Source organism: Agelaius tricolor, unplaced genomic scaffold, assembly GCF_023055355.1.
Source record: "Agelaius tricolor isolate 1412-34295 unplaced genomic scaffold, bAgeTri1.0.p SCAF_3, whole genome shotgun sequence".
Classification (NCBI taxonomy): Eukaryota; Metazoa; Chordata; class Aves; order Passeriformes; family Icteridae; genus Agelaius; species Agelaius tricolor.
Window position 1 is genome coordinate 58,564,846 of NW_027269263.1, and position 17,938 is coordinate 58,582,783.

At 43.4% G+C, this 17,938-nt stretch overlaps 1 protein-coding gene across 13 annotated transcripts in view; it reads right to left on the bottom strand.

Annotated features, from left to right (window-relative positions):
- MAGI2 (membrane associated guanylate kinase, WW and PDZ domain containing 2) overlaps positions 1-15,521 on the bottom strand; it is a 702,131-nt gene extending 686,610 nt beyond the window's left edge. For 6 of the 13 annotated variants that reach the window (XM_071424000.1, XM_071423998.1, XM_071424004.1 and 3 more), the window contains exon 1: positions 14,947-15,513. In XM_071424000.1, the coding sequence (XP_071280101.1) occupies positions 14,947-15,247 (301 nt within the window). In that variant the 5' untranslated portion in view covers positions 15,248-15,513. Of the gene's footprint in view, positions 1-14,946 lie in introns of all 13 variants that reach the window. The other 7 variants (XM_071424001.1, XM_071423997.1, XM_071424006.1 and 4 more) reach the window with 7 other exon arrangements.
- Between the last annotated feature and the right edge of the window lie 2,417 nt (positions 15,522-17,938).

The following is a 17,938-nucleotide window of genomic DNA, read 5'->3' on the forward strand; positions in this document are numbered from 1 at the left end:
TTTGGGTGAAACATCTTGCTAGGGGCTTTTTCCCCTCTCTATTCTGCTGCCCTTCTGAAAAACTCCCGTGAAAATCATACTCTGTAGGTTCACCCACCTTAATTACAGGATCTTTTCAAGAGACAGCAGTTATCTGTAGCTACCAGCCAGAGGGGGAAAAAATTTAAAAGGCTACAGACTCACAGAGGCCTGGCTACTCCTGGATTTGACCAGAAATCACTTCTCTGCAGTGACACATAGTACTGTTTTCAGGCAAAACATGAATAAACATGTGCATAAACTTTTGATTCAGAGCAATGCCACACTAGCTCTGTGATCCATCAGATCTCAGAAGATAAACATGATGTGATGGGGTCATTTCTTGCTAGAAAGGCTTCCAAAGAGCAAAAAAAGGAAAAGCTGGAAAGCTGCTTTGGTGGTTGAGTGGATAGGACTTCTCAGGGTGCATAACATGTGGTCAGGCAAAGCAGCAGGAAGCCTTGAGTTAAACAGATAAAACTACGCTGAGAAAGACTAGTCAGCAAACAAGGATTCTGCTATTAAAAAAAAAAAAAATGAAGCATTGGCATTTGGTTTCATTTTGTGCTTTTAATAAACAGAAGGGAGGAGAAAGAAGGCAATCTTTCAAACATTATTTGAGGAATTTATACCCAAGTGTAGTCCCACACCAAGGCCATAATTGTACAGACCTGCTCCACAGGTCAAACTGGAGCCCATCCAGGCCACCTGCTTGCAAGTGTGCCTTCAGCAACAGCTTTATGGTGCCCCACACAGCATCCCCAGAGGGCAAGCTCAGGTTCCTTCTCACACAGACAGCAATGCTCTACTCCAGCATCTATTTTGGAATCTGGTTGGGCCCAGCACCCTGTGCACCTTCAGCTATCCCAACCCTCTGAGCACAGTGGGAAATACATACAGAGGCAAGAGAAAAGAAAATGAATATTCACCAGTGCAGACTGACCCAGCACCCTTTAAACACAGGTGTTTTCACCTTCTGCTATGAGGACACCTGGCATGCCTGAACAGCCTGATCCTGGGCTGAATTCAGGACACCTGCTCCAGGGAGGGTACTGATGCCAGTGCTATTCTATCTAGTACTGCTTGGGCCTTTGCTTTACAGGAGTACAGACTGCTAAGTCTGATGCCTGAGACAAAGTCTAGCTCATCTCACCTATTCCTTGGTGATACTGGCTACACAGAACATTACACCTTTTCTGCAGCAAATTGTTGAGCAGTTTCACCGTGCACTGTGAACCAGCTGCCCAGGAGACATCAGCTTCACTGTGCCCTGGAGACATCAGCTTTTCAGGGTTTCCTCTGTTCTCAGACCTACCAATAACTGCACCTGTAAAAAGCCTGATAAATTAATAATGGAAACAAGGCAACAGCGTGCTCATAATCAACTTCAGGACCAAAGTCCTATCAAGCTAACTATATAATAATGGGTGCTGCAGATCAAACAGGAATGCATGGCTGTCAAAAGGACACACGAGTGCTTCAACAGAATAAAACACAGGAATCTGCATTGGCTTGTGCCAAGTCTATTCAAAGGATCTAGAAGTATGTGGTACATAGAAGGGGATTAAAAGAAGGATTGCAGAACCTCAGCTAGATGTCATCTTAATGTTATGCAACTCCTTTTTCCTGAAAACAAAGGGTGGATTCAGCAAGACCTAAGCAGCCTTGCCTGTGCAAAGCTAAATCCTACCCTGACCTCTCACTGATCACTGCTTTAACTCCACACCAGCCCCAGGCACAGAGACAGGAGAACAGAGAGAGACCTTCCAGACAGTGAAACCCACTCCACTCCAGCACAGCCTTCCTTTGTAGCAGCCTCTCCAAGGGGAGTGGGAGCAAAGAGTTTCCAGTAAGAAGTGAGAAACTGATGCCAAAGAGGAGGTGAAAGCACAAAGAGGCACCAACAGCTCTTCACAGAAGTACAGAGGCACAAAGGAAAACCTTGGGTGTAACCACAACTGGCACAGCAATAACAGAGCCTTGCCTGGGATTGCCAGGTGTCCTTGTCACATCAGGATAGGCTCACTTCTCACAATTCCTCATTAATTTGGTGGGATGTCAGGTTGGGCTAAATCAAAGATTCTGCCAATAACCCCATCCAGTTTGGATCAAAAGGTGGCAACACCAGGGCTCTGGAAGGAGCCACCACCCAGGGAGCCAATCTGAAGTGCCCTACCACTGTGATAAATTAGAGGCTCCCACTGGGTTCTTAATTAGCATTTTGTATGATTCACTCAGCAAACCAAACTCTGCCTATGGTAATATTTTTAGGACTTCTTCTATTTCCAAAAGGTTTTAAAACAAAAAGACAAAGGGGATGGGTGAAGGAATAAACATCCCAAAATAAACCTCACACAAATTACTTATAATTTGTTACTTGTCAAACAGTGGCATTAATAGGCCAAAAGAAGTTTAATAAATGTCTCATACAGTGTGACTGAGTTCCTAGTTGTCCAATTAGCAGTGCAAACAAAGATAAACATCTCATTAAAATATATACATGTATATAACTTTGATTTCCTACACTTTACCACTTCCAATATATTTCTGAAATGCATTTCATTTAGGAGAAAACCCTCCATCACACTCTCTCATCTGCAGATACCTCTGCATGCTTGTGCTTGCTATTAAAAACCTTCTGCTTTATGTGGGATTTGTCACGTAAAATATAAAATAAATACCTACAAAAATGTTTTACTTGAGCCATCAATAGAAACCCTCATTGAACGGGAGAGGGGGTTTTGTGTGGATTGTGTGCCTTTACTTGGATGCAGTACTGCTTGCATAGACTTCTAAATTACATTGCAGTGTTCTCCACTCTGTTATTGATTGAGCTGAGATTTTTGGCAAGTCATTTCACCACTGTGCAGTTCTTTCTATTCCTACCTACCCTCTGTGTCTCATTTGCCTTTATAAACCCTTTGGGGCAGCAAGTGTTTTTCCCTGCCAGCTTGTAGTACCTGTCACCATGGGATCTTATTTCAGTTGGCTTGAAAGGCTAATAACAATATTTATGTTGTAAGAGATTAAATTTTTAAAGAATAAAAGGAAAAAAGTAAGCAATTATATTGGAGAAATACAGTGCCACATCTATGGGCAAACCATACATGTTTAGAAAGATCCTTTCTTCCTAAAATCTAGGCAGGCTTTAATAATGAAATAAATTTCATTAAAAAAATAAAAACAAACAAAACCATAAAAAGACAGCACAGAGGACAAAAATCATTATGATTGTGAAACCCAGTAATTTCCCAGGGGTTTCTAAGAACTCTATCTCATAGCCTAGGTCAGGAGACCAAAGAGGGAAGAAGTTTTACACAGTCCCAGTTTCCCTCCTCAGACTGAAATTCACTGAGGCAGCTGAGGACATCAAGAAAAACTCCCTGTCTGGGAACTCTGAGTAAGTTTTTTTGTAAATTATTTTTAGAATCTGGAAGCTACTCAGTCTAAATAACAAGGCCAATATTAGCATCTAAAGGGATACAAGTGAAGACTTCTGGTTTAATGTCCCAGCTGCAAACCTCTTTCCCAGCAGCAGCATCCTCACTGGCTGGCCAGCAGTGCACAGACACAGAGGGAGGAATTCTGCAGCTCATGCAACCTGCTCCTACAGAAATTGGTGAGAAAGTTGCTCACTACTTACCAGAAATCTTCTTAATATTGACCCAAAATAATACTAATTGGATTTACTACTTTTCTAGAACTGGTACTGCTCTAGTCACGTGCAGGAGGTTTTTTTCTCACATATGCAAAAAAAAACCAAAACCAAACCTTCAGCTTTTTGACTTTTACACTCAGGAACATAATTTCACTACCCTTAAAGCAGAGGCATAGACATGAATCCCTATCAAGGCAAAGCAGCTGTTACACTTCTGCAAGTCAGATGAACTGTACACAAACCCATACAATATTTCACACATATTTAAAAGTGGCATATATAAGTTTTGTGGGTTCATCTGTTCTGAAGATTATTTCAGTACATAAGTATCACAGGCTTAACATAAAAACTCAATATAAATATGAATCCAGAAGACCTTTTAATTGATATTTCAATTACTGAGTTTCAATTTTAATTAAGGAAACTCAACATCTCGATTATACTTTATTTTCTTAACAAAACCTCCAGTACTGTAATGCATTCTTTTCCTGAAATCTTTTATGCTATTTTTACTGGAAAATGACCAAATAGAGTGGCTGTAGAAAAAGCTCTTTTTACTGGCTTGTCTGAAATTCCAGTAATTCTTCTAGAAGTTTACAGGGCAGAAATGTTCTTCCACATCTGTAATCAAGCAGATAAAATGAAAAACCAAATTCTTTAGGAAACATATTCTCTGTACACAGTATAACAAAGATTTTTAATAGGCTTCCCTAGCAGTAGCTATAATAGAAAAACCATGAGACAATAGACCAGCACTACCAATAATAGAAGCTCCACATTAGTAATAACCACTATATTCTCTTAAATCAAAAAATATTGCTAAGCTTTTATCCACTTAAGAGTTTCTATCACCAAGACTGAATTATGATCAATTAGAGTTACAGATCCTATGTTAAAATGATACAGAATATTTCCAGCAACTAATTCCAAGAAATTCATTATGTTAGACTCTGAATTTAATGTGACTACTTCCTTACATTGCCATAGAAACGAGAGACTCTCAACTTGAAATTGCCATGCTAGTTGCTACAACAAAAAGGCAGTTTCTCTCACCACGAGTTCAGATTTCATGTGTGAGACAATAGGCAGATATAACAAACCCACATGGAAAGAGAAATCAGAAATACCAGTAAAAATAATGACTGTATGATTACTATATATATACATGTATATGTATATATATAAAATGAAGAGGAGTCAGAGCAAACCACCTAATGCCTGCAGAACAGGCATCCCAGCAGGCCTGATCTTCAAGGGAAGTTTTCCAAATGAGTAGTGTAGTGGCTGAACAGGGAATGTGGGGGGTAATTACCTAAGCAAAGCACTCAAAAGTTTAATCTGAAGAAGTGTTCAGCTCCTCCATCAGTCTGATACAAGAGTTCAGCACCTGCTCCCTTTCCCACTTCACAAGGATTTCAATTCCATGATAGGAGCACCTGCATGATCTTTTTAGCTTTTTAAGCTAGCAACAGGACCCTGCAACACTTGGAAATATAAACTGCTGTTCCTATAAAAAAACCAAGGCCAGAGAATTAAAATATAATGGGATTAATACTTGTTTATACTAACATACCATTTTGGAAGCATGTGAGAGGCTTATGTGACATTTATAAATGCAGATTTAGCACAAAGAAGGACTTAGTAAGGGAAGTACAGAAATGAACACAGCCATTTCATTTCATACTAGAATCAGCTGTGAGAATGTAACATGGTAGAAACTACTCAGTGTAACTCATATGGGGTACAAATAGGACTGTTAATCACTTTTCAGTCTAAGTTTAAGTAGAAAAAAATGGTGTGTGTTATAAGAACTTACATGTGAAATGGATGTCCTGAAATGAGACTGATGCCCTAATTTTTTTTCCTTTCAACTTCTATAGGATAGGTTAGGTGTTGCTTTATGAAATGGCAATATTTTATCAGAAATATGCAGATTAATTCATGATTGGCATGATGGGAACAAAGCTGGAAGATTTTTTTTTTAATTACAAAAAGAACTTTAAAATGTGCAATTTAAAAAATCATTTTGCACATTTCATTTTGAGAAATGCAAGGACAACATGAGATACAAAGCTATTAATAAATAGATAAGTAATAAAAGACAATTTGTACCTGTTTGAAGGAAGGATTTCCACTCTGGAATACTAAATGTTACATTAACACAGCTACACAATGTACTTGCTAGTATAGTGTAGAAATTTTTGCTCGTTATACTCTACCACTGTTTTCCATTGTTCTGCTATGTATAGTGAATCTAAGAGCACTACTCATAATAATGAAGTCTATTTCTAGGAGTTTTTTTCCCTTTTTTTCCTGCATAATGAGGACACAATATTTCTTCAGCATTTTTAAAAACAAACACACTATGACTCTGCAGAGAGTGAGTGACCTCAATTCTGTCCTCAGTGTCTGACCTAACAGACTGTCAAAGGATAACCCTGGCCCTCAGTCTAGTAATCTGGGAACTCTGTGGACAATTTAATAATTCTGGATAAGTCAATGAAATGGCTCCCATCACTGGCCATAGAGACTGGCATATGTTGTCAAGGCTGTGCCACCTCTCCCCCAGACCAGGCACAATGAGAGACTGTCACACCAGCCCTTGTCCCATTAGAACAGGCATGATCTGGAGTGCCAGAATCCCGTGTCAGAACAAGTTTCTGCATGCTTTCTGAACTGAACTCAAGTGCAGAGGGTAGAAATATCTTTCTGGCAGAATAAACGAGTTGGTGCTAATGCCAGACCTGAAAGATGTGCTACCTGAAAGGTTCAAGATGAATCCCAGCAACACAGGAAGGTGCTTCACTAGCACAAAAGGCTTGGAGTGGGCAAGAAAGAAGAATGTTAGTGGCAGACAGGGCTCCATGGTTTGCAAATGTATGGGGGCCTCCATGAAGTACACTGATCTGAACCAAGGATGGCTCAAGAAAAGTAACAAAAATATTATATTGAAATGTATATAGAAAGGCATTATTTCATCTATGGATGTGGCAGCAGACAGCCAGTTTGTCTAAAAATCATAAAACACATGCACATTTGGTATCTTAATTCCATTTTCACATGGTGTTGAATACCTGGACTGTTGCCCTTCCTACCCAAGGTCAGAGGCCTGAAAAGAAAGGTGCAGTAATGACTGTGTTTATGGTCCTGCACTACCACTATGAGTGTTTATGGCCATGACACCACAGCTGTGTTGGTACCAGAGAAGAAGGAAGCAGAATAGAGCCAGGGGGGCTGGGGTGCTGCCTCAGCAGCAAGGAACTCAGCATGCAGTTCTGTCCATGACAAAACACTACCTGGTAAATCTCTTTTTTTGTAGGAACATCACTCATGTAGGAAAGTAATTCTACACAAATATGTGTTTCTTCCCCACTTCTCAGGTGGCACCATTATTTCACTGTACCTTCATGAGAATTTGGGACACACAGATGTGTTAACAATAACTCACACTTTCATCTGAAGAAGCAGGAATGCTATTTTTTCCTTTGGAATGAGTTAATTGTGCATATTTCAGAGGGACAGCTTTACACCAGCATTCTTTGGGAGAAACCAGCTGGTCATAGCTTGGACTGGTGCACCATTTGCTGCATATAAAACTGACTGGATGGTAGGCTTAGAGAGTGGGGGGAATGAGGCTACATCCTGCTGGCACCAGTGGGGTTCCTCAGGGCTCACTGTTTGGGGCAGACCTGCTCAATATCTTTATCACAATCTTGTGTTTTCAGTTCTGGACCACTCATTACAAGACAAACATGAGGTGCTGGAGCATGTCCAGAGAAGGGCAACAGAGGGAAGGGTCTGGAGCACAAGTCTGATGAGGAGTGGCTGAGTGAGCAGGGGTGTTTTGCCTGGAGAAAAAGAGGCTCAGGGGAGACCTCCTCACTCTCTACAGCTGCCTGAAAGGAGGTGTAGCTGGGTGGGGGTCAGTCTTTTCCCCCAAATAACAAACAATGGGACAAGAGGAAATGGCCTCAAGTTGCACAAGGGAGGTTTAGATTGGATATTATGAAAAATTTCTTCTCTGAAAGCATTGTCAAACATTGAAAAAAGCTGCCCAGGAAAGTGGCTGAGCCACCCAACCCTGGAGATGTGGCACTTAGGGGTACAGTTTAATGGTGGACTTGGCAGTGCTGGGTTAACAGTTGGAATCAATGAGCTTAAAGGCCTTTTCCAAACTAAATGATTCTATGATTTCAACATGTTTTGAGAAACTAAGACAGACCTAGGAAATACATGTTCCCTGTGCTGATTTTTCCTGTGCTGCACGCACAGGGTTGTACTCTGTCCTGAATATGACAGAACACATAAATTCTAAAACCAAGTAATGTACTTTAATAATCTCTAAATTATTTCCTGGAACTTTCACACAAGTTTACTTTCTCCATTTTGTTCCTTGTCTTGCTTTCCTTCATCTCAAATTCATGTGCTGTGGAAATAATCAAAGACACCCAGGAGAAACGTCTGAAGCTGATAAGCAGAGCAAAACAGCATTATTCATATATTACTAATCATAATGTATGTATGAATGAGAAGACACCTGGTAGCTGTGTTGACAGCAAGCTACCTTTTGATTAAGCTTTCTGGATTCTAGCAATCTGAAGATACTGACTAGGAGTTCAAGAGTAATGTAAAAAGGATAAATACATGGCAGATACACACAAACAACAGCTTTCTTTCAGCTCAGCTTCTAGTGAAGTCTCCAAATTGTGGATAGCAAGTTTGAATAAATAAGAGATTTTAGGTGAATATTAAAAGAGGATTCAAACCATAAGTACTGTTTTTGAGATTATTATTTTCCAATGAGGGTTTTTCTCCAGTTTAGGAATGCTAAATAATTTTTGTTAAAGCCCTTAAGTATCTTTCTTTTCTCATGCTTCTGCCCACCATTCCATTTTTCATTGGATAGTTTCAGCCTATAGTTAGAAAGCTAAACAAATGGCCAGAAAAATGCAACACCTTCTTACTGGATGGATTTCTATGAGGTTGAAGAAAAGCAGATTTGTAACAAATTGGCTGTGCTGAAGAGATACTGTTGGGATCACAGCCCTTGTGGTTTTAGAAAATTCAGTTAAGGCCAGCATTGTAATGGCATTCAGCAACAAAACCAAATGACAGGCACTTTGCCACTGAAATCAATACCATCCAACTCTGTGCTCTAGACTGCACCTACTTGGAGAGGCATCTAGTCAACCTTATAATAAAGTTTATGATTATTTTATTTCCCACTGCAGAATCCTGTGCCATTCTGTACATTGCCTGACCACCAGTGTATGGGTTCTTTGTCACTGTCGTATATATTTGCACCAAAACTTGAATGAAAAATATTCTGCAGCAATACTTGCATATAGCAGTACTATACAAATTCTTACACAATCTAAACCTAAAGATGAGAATTTCTACCAGTCTCAAAAAAAAAAAAAAAAGATTTTACACATTTTTATGTATATTGTTATATTTATAAACACCTAGGTAAATAAGCAAAAAAAATAGTTTGAGAATGTTAACACAGTCAAAAAAATATCATTATGTTCTTTGAACTTTGCCTCAATAGTCTCCAAAAAAAAAAAAATTTTTTTATTTGTTTATAGCACCATGAGGAAGAGAAGAACAAGAAACATCTGCTTCTACACCTACTGCAGCACTTTCCATCACTCTTTCTAAATCACAGTTGTGACCACCTCCTCCCATAAGTCCCTTTTGAAAGAGTACTTTTTCCATGTATACACCACTTCTTGTATACAAAATATGTAGATGAATGATTTATAGAATCTCTCACGTCATGAAAGGAGCTCCTCATCTATAAAGAGCAAGGAGAAGATCAAGAACACTGAAAGCAAAAGCTCAGAATCTATATCTTTCATGAAATGCTGAATTAATGCAGGTGAGGCTACAGGATGCATAAAGGAAGTCAGACACAATTCTACCCCCTCACACCAGGACCTTCCTTTGATGTCAACAGTATCAACAGATGTACAAGTCTTACTGCAAAATTAACTTTACCTTATGTGACTAAACAGAACTAAGCAGAGCACTCTCAATTATTTAATTCCTTCAAGGAAATGATGCACTAACAAAGTCATGGCCCCATCCTTTAATGGCACATTTGTAATTCTCAAGGAAGGAAAAAGACTGATGATTATAATTCTACTGCCAGAGAACAGAGTCCCTGACATGAAACATCACAAGCTCTCTGGAGGAGCTGAAGAATAAATCACAAGCTACATGAGTCAGAAGTCAGCTTCAATGGTCTTTAAATTAAGATGGACAAGCATAAGAATAACATAAAGTAATGGTAAAAAAAGAACTCTGAATTTAATTTCAGGAGTTAATAAAATCCTAAGGAGCACAAATTAGGAAAAAGGAATAAGTCTATTTTCAAACACTATCTATGCAAAAGTTATAAAGAAAATAAACCACATAGGTTTTCAGGGTTCTTTGGGTCTGGTTTTTTAAAGACCCTTGTAATTTTTTTGGTTTTTATTCTGGAAAATCATGCAGCTTTCTGTTTCAAAATACTGTTCTTGTGAAGAAAGCTTTATCCAACATTCCCATCTTGGAATATAGTATATAGTGATATCCAGGAATAAAATATCACCAAAAGACTATCTGTATGCACAGAGTGTTTTAATTAATGTGGAAAATAATTATTTATGACCTTAAATAACCAGAAAAAATTTTAAAAATCCATAACTATACATAGGAATACGTGTATGAAAAAGTCTGTAGTAAAATACTAACATTTTAACTAGCTAACATGTTTACACATGCAGCCAAAACTTTGGAAAATCACGACATTCCTGCATTTTTCTGTCAAAAGGCCTGCCACAGACTTAAAAAAAATAAAAGTTAAGCCAGGTTTTAATTGCAAAGTTACGGATTAACCCCTTAAGAAAAAACACTACAAGGCTACTAAACCCCCTAGCCACAAATCAGTGGGTGGGGACAGTACCATCCTGTGTCCTTTCAGTCTTTGCTCAGCAACCACAGTCACAGCCACCAGGAATAGGATGTGGAGGATGCAGTCTGCACAAACTTGGCTGCTCTTGTGTCCATCCTAATGAGGGTGCAAACCTTTTCCTGACTGGAAAAGCACTTGAAAATATGCCCAAGTACATCTATAGTCAGCAAAACATTCTAGAATATTCTTACTCTTGAGTAAGCTATTGGACTGAGAAAATTAAACTTTAGTTCCTCCTTACATTATGTGTAGTAAATTCCTTTCTTGCATAAGGAGCTAAAGAATTAGGGGTTGACAGTTAAAGTCTGACTATTTAGAGTCAGATAAGAGCCATTAGAAAGCATCCATAGAAAGTGTCTGTTTTATTCATATTTTGAATAGTTATACCACTAAATACTTTTAAAAATAAATTAAATTGTTCAGTTGGTCAGATCACCTGGTTACTTAATACATCCAAAGCACTTTCCTTGAGAAAGAGATGCATCAGGCAGGAGCTCCAGGACAAAATCTGCTCCAATGCTCCTGAGTTCTGAAATCCATGTTTTCAGACTGTTCACTGGGATTCTGCTGAGGGCATCTGTGGAAGTTTATAACTCTATGCAAAGAATAAAGATCCTGGTTTGTACAGTACAACCAAGTGGGCTGTTCGTGCAACCCTTCCAGGAGTGAGTGTGCACAGCACAGACCTGGTCAGCCACTGCTGGGAATTACTGTGGATCTGAGACAGCAGGGAACACACAGTGGAACTGGAGGCAACATTGCTCCCTGTATGACTCTTCCCCATGTGATTACTTATCCAAATTAAGATGCCTTTCCTTAACACACTGCTACTTTTACAACTACGCATCTGTACATGTGTGGGAAGAAGACAGCACTTAATCCAAACTGTTCTGCATGTGAAAACAAACACATTGAAATTCAGAAGTATTTCTTTAAGAAACAGTAAAAGGCTCTTATCCTCACCCAAAGGAGCAGAAGGTCAAAATGTACATTTGCAATATGCCCAACTAATGTAACTGCTGTATGCAATTCTCTCATTGGAAGGATTTATACTCAAAATAGCATGGGGTTTTGCAGAGGAAACCCTGCCTTCTTTATCTGATGTCAAAGACAGCTTTGCCTTTGACTTCATCTGGGCCAAGATTTCATCCCATGTGTTTCCAGAGATTCTCTGTGATTCTGCCAACAGTAGCACAACAAGTGGCTCTCAAAAAAGAAACTAACCAAAAAAACCCAAACAGGAAATAGTCTCCAAAGAATATTTCTTTGTGAACTCTTACAATTAAGACTAAATAATAATAATATTGATTCTTGCAGTCTTTTCTCCTCATGCAAAACCAGGCACAACATCCTACATCAAAAGCCTATTTATTTATCTGGTGTCATACCTAGAAGAACTCATGTTGAATTATATCATGGAACTGCAAATCAGTTTCTCATGAAGTTTACTCCTCCTCATAATATGCAGCAACTCCTACATTATATGTTTGGGGTTTTTATAACTCGAGATATTTAACTAACACAAAACAGCAATATTCCATTTGACTTTTCAAAAGTAGTATTTCATCCAGTAATGTGATAAATTATGAAGTATTTAATTATTCCAGAGAGGGGAGTGTTTAATCAAATATAAGGAAAAATCAGGAAAGCACCTTTTCTATGCTTTAAAACAGCTAATTCAGCCATTCCCTGATTTCATCTACAAGTAAATTTTCACTGCTGAATTGTCAAAACTTTCAAACAAGAGAAATACTCACAGTCTCTTAAAGATCACATTATAAATAGTCGTGTCCTACCTCCACATTTCTCTCTCTGACTTCATTCCTAGGCAGCACTGAAGAAGCAGCTACAGTCACATGGTGCATTCAAGGTCATGCTATTCTAATTGACAGAGATAGCATTGATAAATTATGCGGAAACAATGATAATGGAGTCATTAACCTTGTTCCAGCACACTAAAGGTGCTTCGTAATTAAAAAGGAGTAAAAAAGTTACAAAAACATATAAAGATTTTATTGCTCAGCCTTTTCTCTCCTACACACTGCTGCAAAGCACTGCCAGGGAATAGTAATATTGCTGTACCGTGGCTGCCTGTGCTTTGTCACCGAGGGGCGCAGGGATGCACCGGCTTACACTGGAAGGAGGAGTCAGGTAGTAAAGTGCACAAACCATTGACTTGTTTTTTTTTTTCCAATAGGAAGTTGGATCCAGAAGGCCTCTCTCTCTGGCGTAAAGAGTGCCGGAGCACATGAAAGATCATTCCAGCCAGGAAGTCTTTCTCAGTCCAAGAATCAATGCTGAACTGTCTTTTCCAAACACACAGACATGTGGCCAGTGCTTTGAGAACCTGCATTAAAACTGTAGTGAGTTAACATACTGAACTGAAACTCCTCAGATATGTGGAGATACAGGTACAGATACACAGAAAATAGGTAGAATTCAGAATTTATCCCTTATGTCTCATGCAGAAGATTGCAGTAATTCCCAGACTAAAAGCCTGACTAGTGTCCCTAATTCATGTATGACAGGTAATTTATTAAGGGTGCACACATTAATGAATCACCAGTGGTTGCTTTGACTTAAAGAGAAATGTTATAAAAACAGTGGAGAAATAGGACATATGATTCACATAGCAACTCAAAGTAACCTTAAATTTGCCTTATTGTAAAGAATCTATACGATTTCTGAAAAAAAAAAAAAAGTTAAAATTGGTTTACAGAGTTTACAGACAATCTGCCCTTATCTTCTTGACACTTCAAACGCTGCTTCTTTTGGAATCCTTTCACAGTAAGACCACTCACACTAAAATTATTAATAAAAAGAGGACAGTACAGAGCAGCTTTCCTGGAGTTCAGGTGCCCAAAGATGACACTACACTGGCAAGACAGAATCCATTAAAGTCATTTTTAATCTTCACTTATCACATGAACTATTGTGTCTCCCTGCATAGCCTGACTGTCAAGATATGATCTACAGCATATTGCGCAACTTACCTATAAGGACAAATAAAAAGGTCCCAGATCACATCTGTATATAGAGGCTTGACCTCATGGAGATAACTGAATAGCCAACGAAGTACACTCTGAAGGCCTGAGTGGAAATCAGATTCTTTCTACTGGTTCTGTCATGTCTGGATAAACTAATAACTAGCATATTCTTCAAGCATTCAGAAGTATCGCAAATTATACTTTAAACAATAAACCGTCAATTACAAAGAGGAAGCAAAATTGCCCAATTATACCCGATGCCAGAGAGATTCTCCTCTGTGTCCTCTGAGCACAGGCTGATGGCTAGAGTTGCAGAGCACAAGCGCCTCTGATGCATGGTATCTAAAAACTTCCCACCGCAGAAATTCCCAAGTTTTCAATGGCTGGGCTCGCTGCCCGGCTGGAATGCGTACTTGAGCGATACGCCTACAGCCGCTGCACCACCCATAGCCGAGGAGCACCTACAGACTCGGCTCCCAGAGCAGCTCCTGTGCTCCAGAAATGCTGCTGGGGTAGCAGAAACCTCCCTCGCGAGCGTTCAGCTGCAGAGAACTCAACTCAGCATAGTTTAAAGAGGACAGAAACAAACATGTAAACAGCATCTGTGGCGTCTCTTCTCTATTGACTTTCCTGGAAACGCATTAACCTATTACAGTACTTCAAAATAAATAAGCGAAAGAGAGGCAAGAGTGTATACCGTTCTCTCCCAAAAGTTTCTTTCTGCCTGTCCCCTCACTTGCTCCGAGCTCCCCTTTCCCTGGGATTAGCGATCGCTTTCACCAGGGATCAAATGAATGACTTTCCCGCTAATGACACTTAAGAGATGCTGAAGCCACCCTGGGCGCCACCAGGGACCCGGCGAGCGGCGGCAGCGCCTGTCCCCACGCCAAGGAGCCCGGAGAGAGGCGAAGCCAAGGGCAAGCCCCGCTCCGCAGCCGGCCCGGCCGCCGCTCCGGCCCCCGGCAGCGCCAGCGGCAGCAGCGACCGGAGGGGCGGCGGGGACCGGGGCCGGTGGCTCGGGCCGGGCCGGGCCGGGCCGGGGGGGACCCGTCCCCGTGAGAGCGGGGCTGCAGGGGGTGCTGCCGCCGCCCCCCGCCCGGCCCCCCCGGCATGGCGAAGCGCTGTCACTGACGCACATTTAATTCGCCCGGCTGCGGGTACCGCGCAGCGCCGCTCGCATCCTCCCCCCGCCGCCGGGGAGGGGGCGGCTCCGGCGGGGAGGGGGAAAGTCAAACTGCAGCAACAAAGTTGCTCCCCCTCCGCTCCCCCAGACCTGCCCCGGCCCCCGGGGGGTGGGCAGAGAGGGGGGCCCATGCCTGCCTTACCTTGCTTGACGCACTTGAGGCGGATGGGGTCCTTGCAGTGCTTGATCACGGCCAGCACATCCCTGATGGTGAGCCCGGCCACGGGGGTCTCGTTCACCTCCAGCAGCAGCTCCTCCGGCACCAACTTGCTGCCGCCCTCATAGGCCACCTTGCCGGGCTTCACTTCCCCCAGGTAGGGGAACTGCCCATTCTCGGCGCCCCCCTTCAGCTCGAAGCCCAGCTGTCCCTCCGGGTTCCTCACGATCACGATCTCGTGGACTCTGCTCGTCCAGTGGCTTTTTTTCTTCAAGCCCTTGGACATTGCCGTGGGGATGCTCTGCCCGACTCCCTCCCTGCAGTCTTGTGCTTCTTCCCCCCCTCCCTCTCTGCCCCCAGTCCCCGGGGCAGCCGCGCTCCTCCGGGCAGGCTCGGGGCGGGCGGAGCGGCCGCGGCTGTGCCGGCCGGCGGCCCCGCGGGCTGCGAGCTGGGTCGGGGAGCGCCTCTGTGCCCGCTGCTCCCGGCTTTAGCTGATATCCATGGCAGCCGCGGCGGCCGGACCCTGCCTGCGCGTGGATGCACTAGTTGTAGAGAAACTGGCAGGAGGGAGGAGGGAGGAGGGAGGGAGGCAGCGGGAGGGAGGGGACGGCCGCGGCGCGGGGAGGAGGAGGAGGGGTGTCGGTGTCGGTGCCGGAGCGAGGCGGGCGCTGTTTCGCCGCTCCCGCCTCGCCTGACCCGGTAGTGAAGGCCGAGAGAGAGGCTGCCTGGCACGGCCGGCAGAAGGCGGAGAACGGCCCGGGCGGGGGGGCGAGGGCGCTCGGCGGGCGGGAGGGAGAGCGGCGACCCCCGCCGGGCCCCACCGCGGCCCCGGCCGTGAGGGGGCGCTCGGGAGACTGGGGGCGCTGGCCCCGCCGCCTGCCCCGCCCAGGCCGGACACTGCCCGGCGCCTGTTCCCGGCTGGACACACTGCCCGGTGCCGTCCCAGCCCGGCCGGACACTGCCCAGCGCCTGCCCCTGGCCGGACACTGCCCAGCGCCTGTTCCCGGCTGGACACACTGCCCGGTGCCGTCCCAGCCCGGCCGGACACTGCCCAGCGCCTGCCCCTGGCCGGACACACTGCCCGGTACCTCCCCGGCCCGGCCGGACACTGCCCAGCGCCTGCCTCCAGCCGGACCCTGCCCGGTGCCGCCCCGCGCTGCAGCCGTGAGGGGAGCGGCAGCGCCTCGAACCGTACGGGGGCATCGCTGGGGGAGCTGCCCGAGCCGGAGCGGGAAGGGTCCTGCGGTCCAGGAACTCTGCTCGCGGCCGGGAAGGACCAGAGGCAGCTGGGCTTCGGGCTGTGGCTGCAAAACCGAGCGACACCTGTTTGCTTCGGGGATCTCCGTGACACGGGCGTTTGCAGAGGGGTTTCACTCCACGCGAAGACCTCAGTTTATTGAGTTGCACACGGGCATTATTGTTTACGCTGGGTGCTGAGCCCAGAGCTGATGGCTCAGGCGGGCGCTACACCTGAAGAGGGTATAACAAGGAGAGGGGTGGCAGTTCTTCCCATGAAATTTACCGACTGTCACCCAGCAAGTGTTCACCACCCTCGCACCGGTTGCCTTCTGCTACTTGTCCTTGGCCAAAATCCCACACTCCAACCTGCCGACCCTCCCCGGAGCCCCAGCAGTGGTACTATAGTTCAGCAGGTGATACTGTAGCTCACTCCTCCTTGTGAGCTCTCCCTTTACTCAGTTCTGTCATATGCCTCACATGTGTCAGAGCAATGAGTGTAGCAATAGGCATGTCTTTCTAGGAAACTTGCCTTGACTAAAAAAATAGTTTCCATCCGAAGTGGAGGTTGACAATATACACTCGGAACAACATCCTGACTTTAGGAATGTTTTTGTACCTGTGGGATGTAGGAGAGCGGGATACAGGAAGGCAGGGTTCTGCAGACAGGGCATTGAATGGGATAAGGCAGGAGAAATGTACTGTGTGTTATGGCATGTGATTTAAAGATGGTCAGATATTTTTAAAATTTCAATTAAAGTGACTCCGCAATGAAATTTTCCAAATTGTGCCGCTGTTTTTCCTCTTGGTTTCTATGGAAACAGGCCTTTATGTGATCATGCTTGGCTGTGTCTCCTTTACTTCTCCAATAACTTTTGAAGCTGTTGGGCAGTTTCACCCAAATCTATCTCAAATATAATTAAGCTATTTCATGAAAACAGGCAGCTGGGTAGGGCTGAGAGATCCTGTAAATGTCCCAAAGGCTGTAACATGAACTTGCCTCTTATTAAACAGTGATTCACATGGTTGAGAGACCATATAAATGTCTTGGTAATGAGAAAAGTTTCAATTACAGCTCATTATCAGCCTCACTGTAAGTCTGTGGGAAAACAGGGTGCTTCAATTCATTTTCCCTCAGAATTACTTGAGTTCCAGAGGTGGAACAGACACATGCAGAGGGGAAGAAAACATTAAGAAATTACTGACCTCTGTATTTGCAAGTCATTTCACCTTTTTGCTCTGGGGGCCTGGTCAGAAGTGCAAAACTCTATGTGTGAGTAGCTTCATGGAAGTGGACTCAAAGGATAAAGAAACCAAGACCCCAGATATTTGGAAACATGAGATGCATAAGTGCAGACAGCTGAAGATGAGAGGGGAGCGGGGAAGGTACCTTGTCTGGAAGGTCCTAAGATGTTTTCACTGGTGGGACAAGGGTTATGTAATGGTCTCCTTTTCCAAAGATCATCATGAATGTCCTGTTGTCACTAGAGAGCAGGGGCTCTGCTCTGGATAAAAAGAGGCTAAGGCATTTGGAAAGAAAGCAAGAGAGTCAGTAGGTAGCCCTGCAGAGTCTTTCTGCAGCCCTGCCTTCTCAATTTGCCTTGGTTTTTAGTTCAGAAATAGGGTAGGAGCCAAATGGCTGAAAAGAGGAAAACAAGACATAACATCCTGTTATTCTTTCTACATTTTACCAAAATCACTTCTTTGCTGAGTCATCTGCTCTACTAAAGTCCACTCTTTA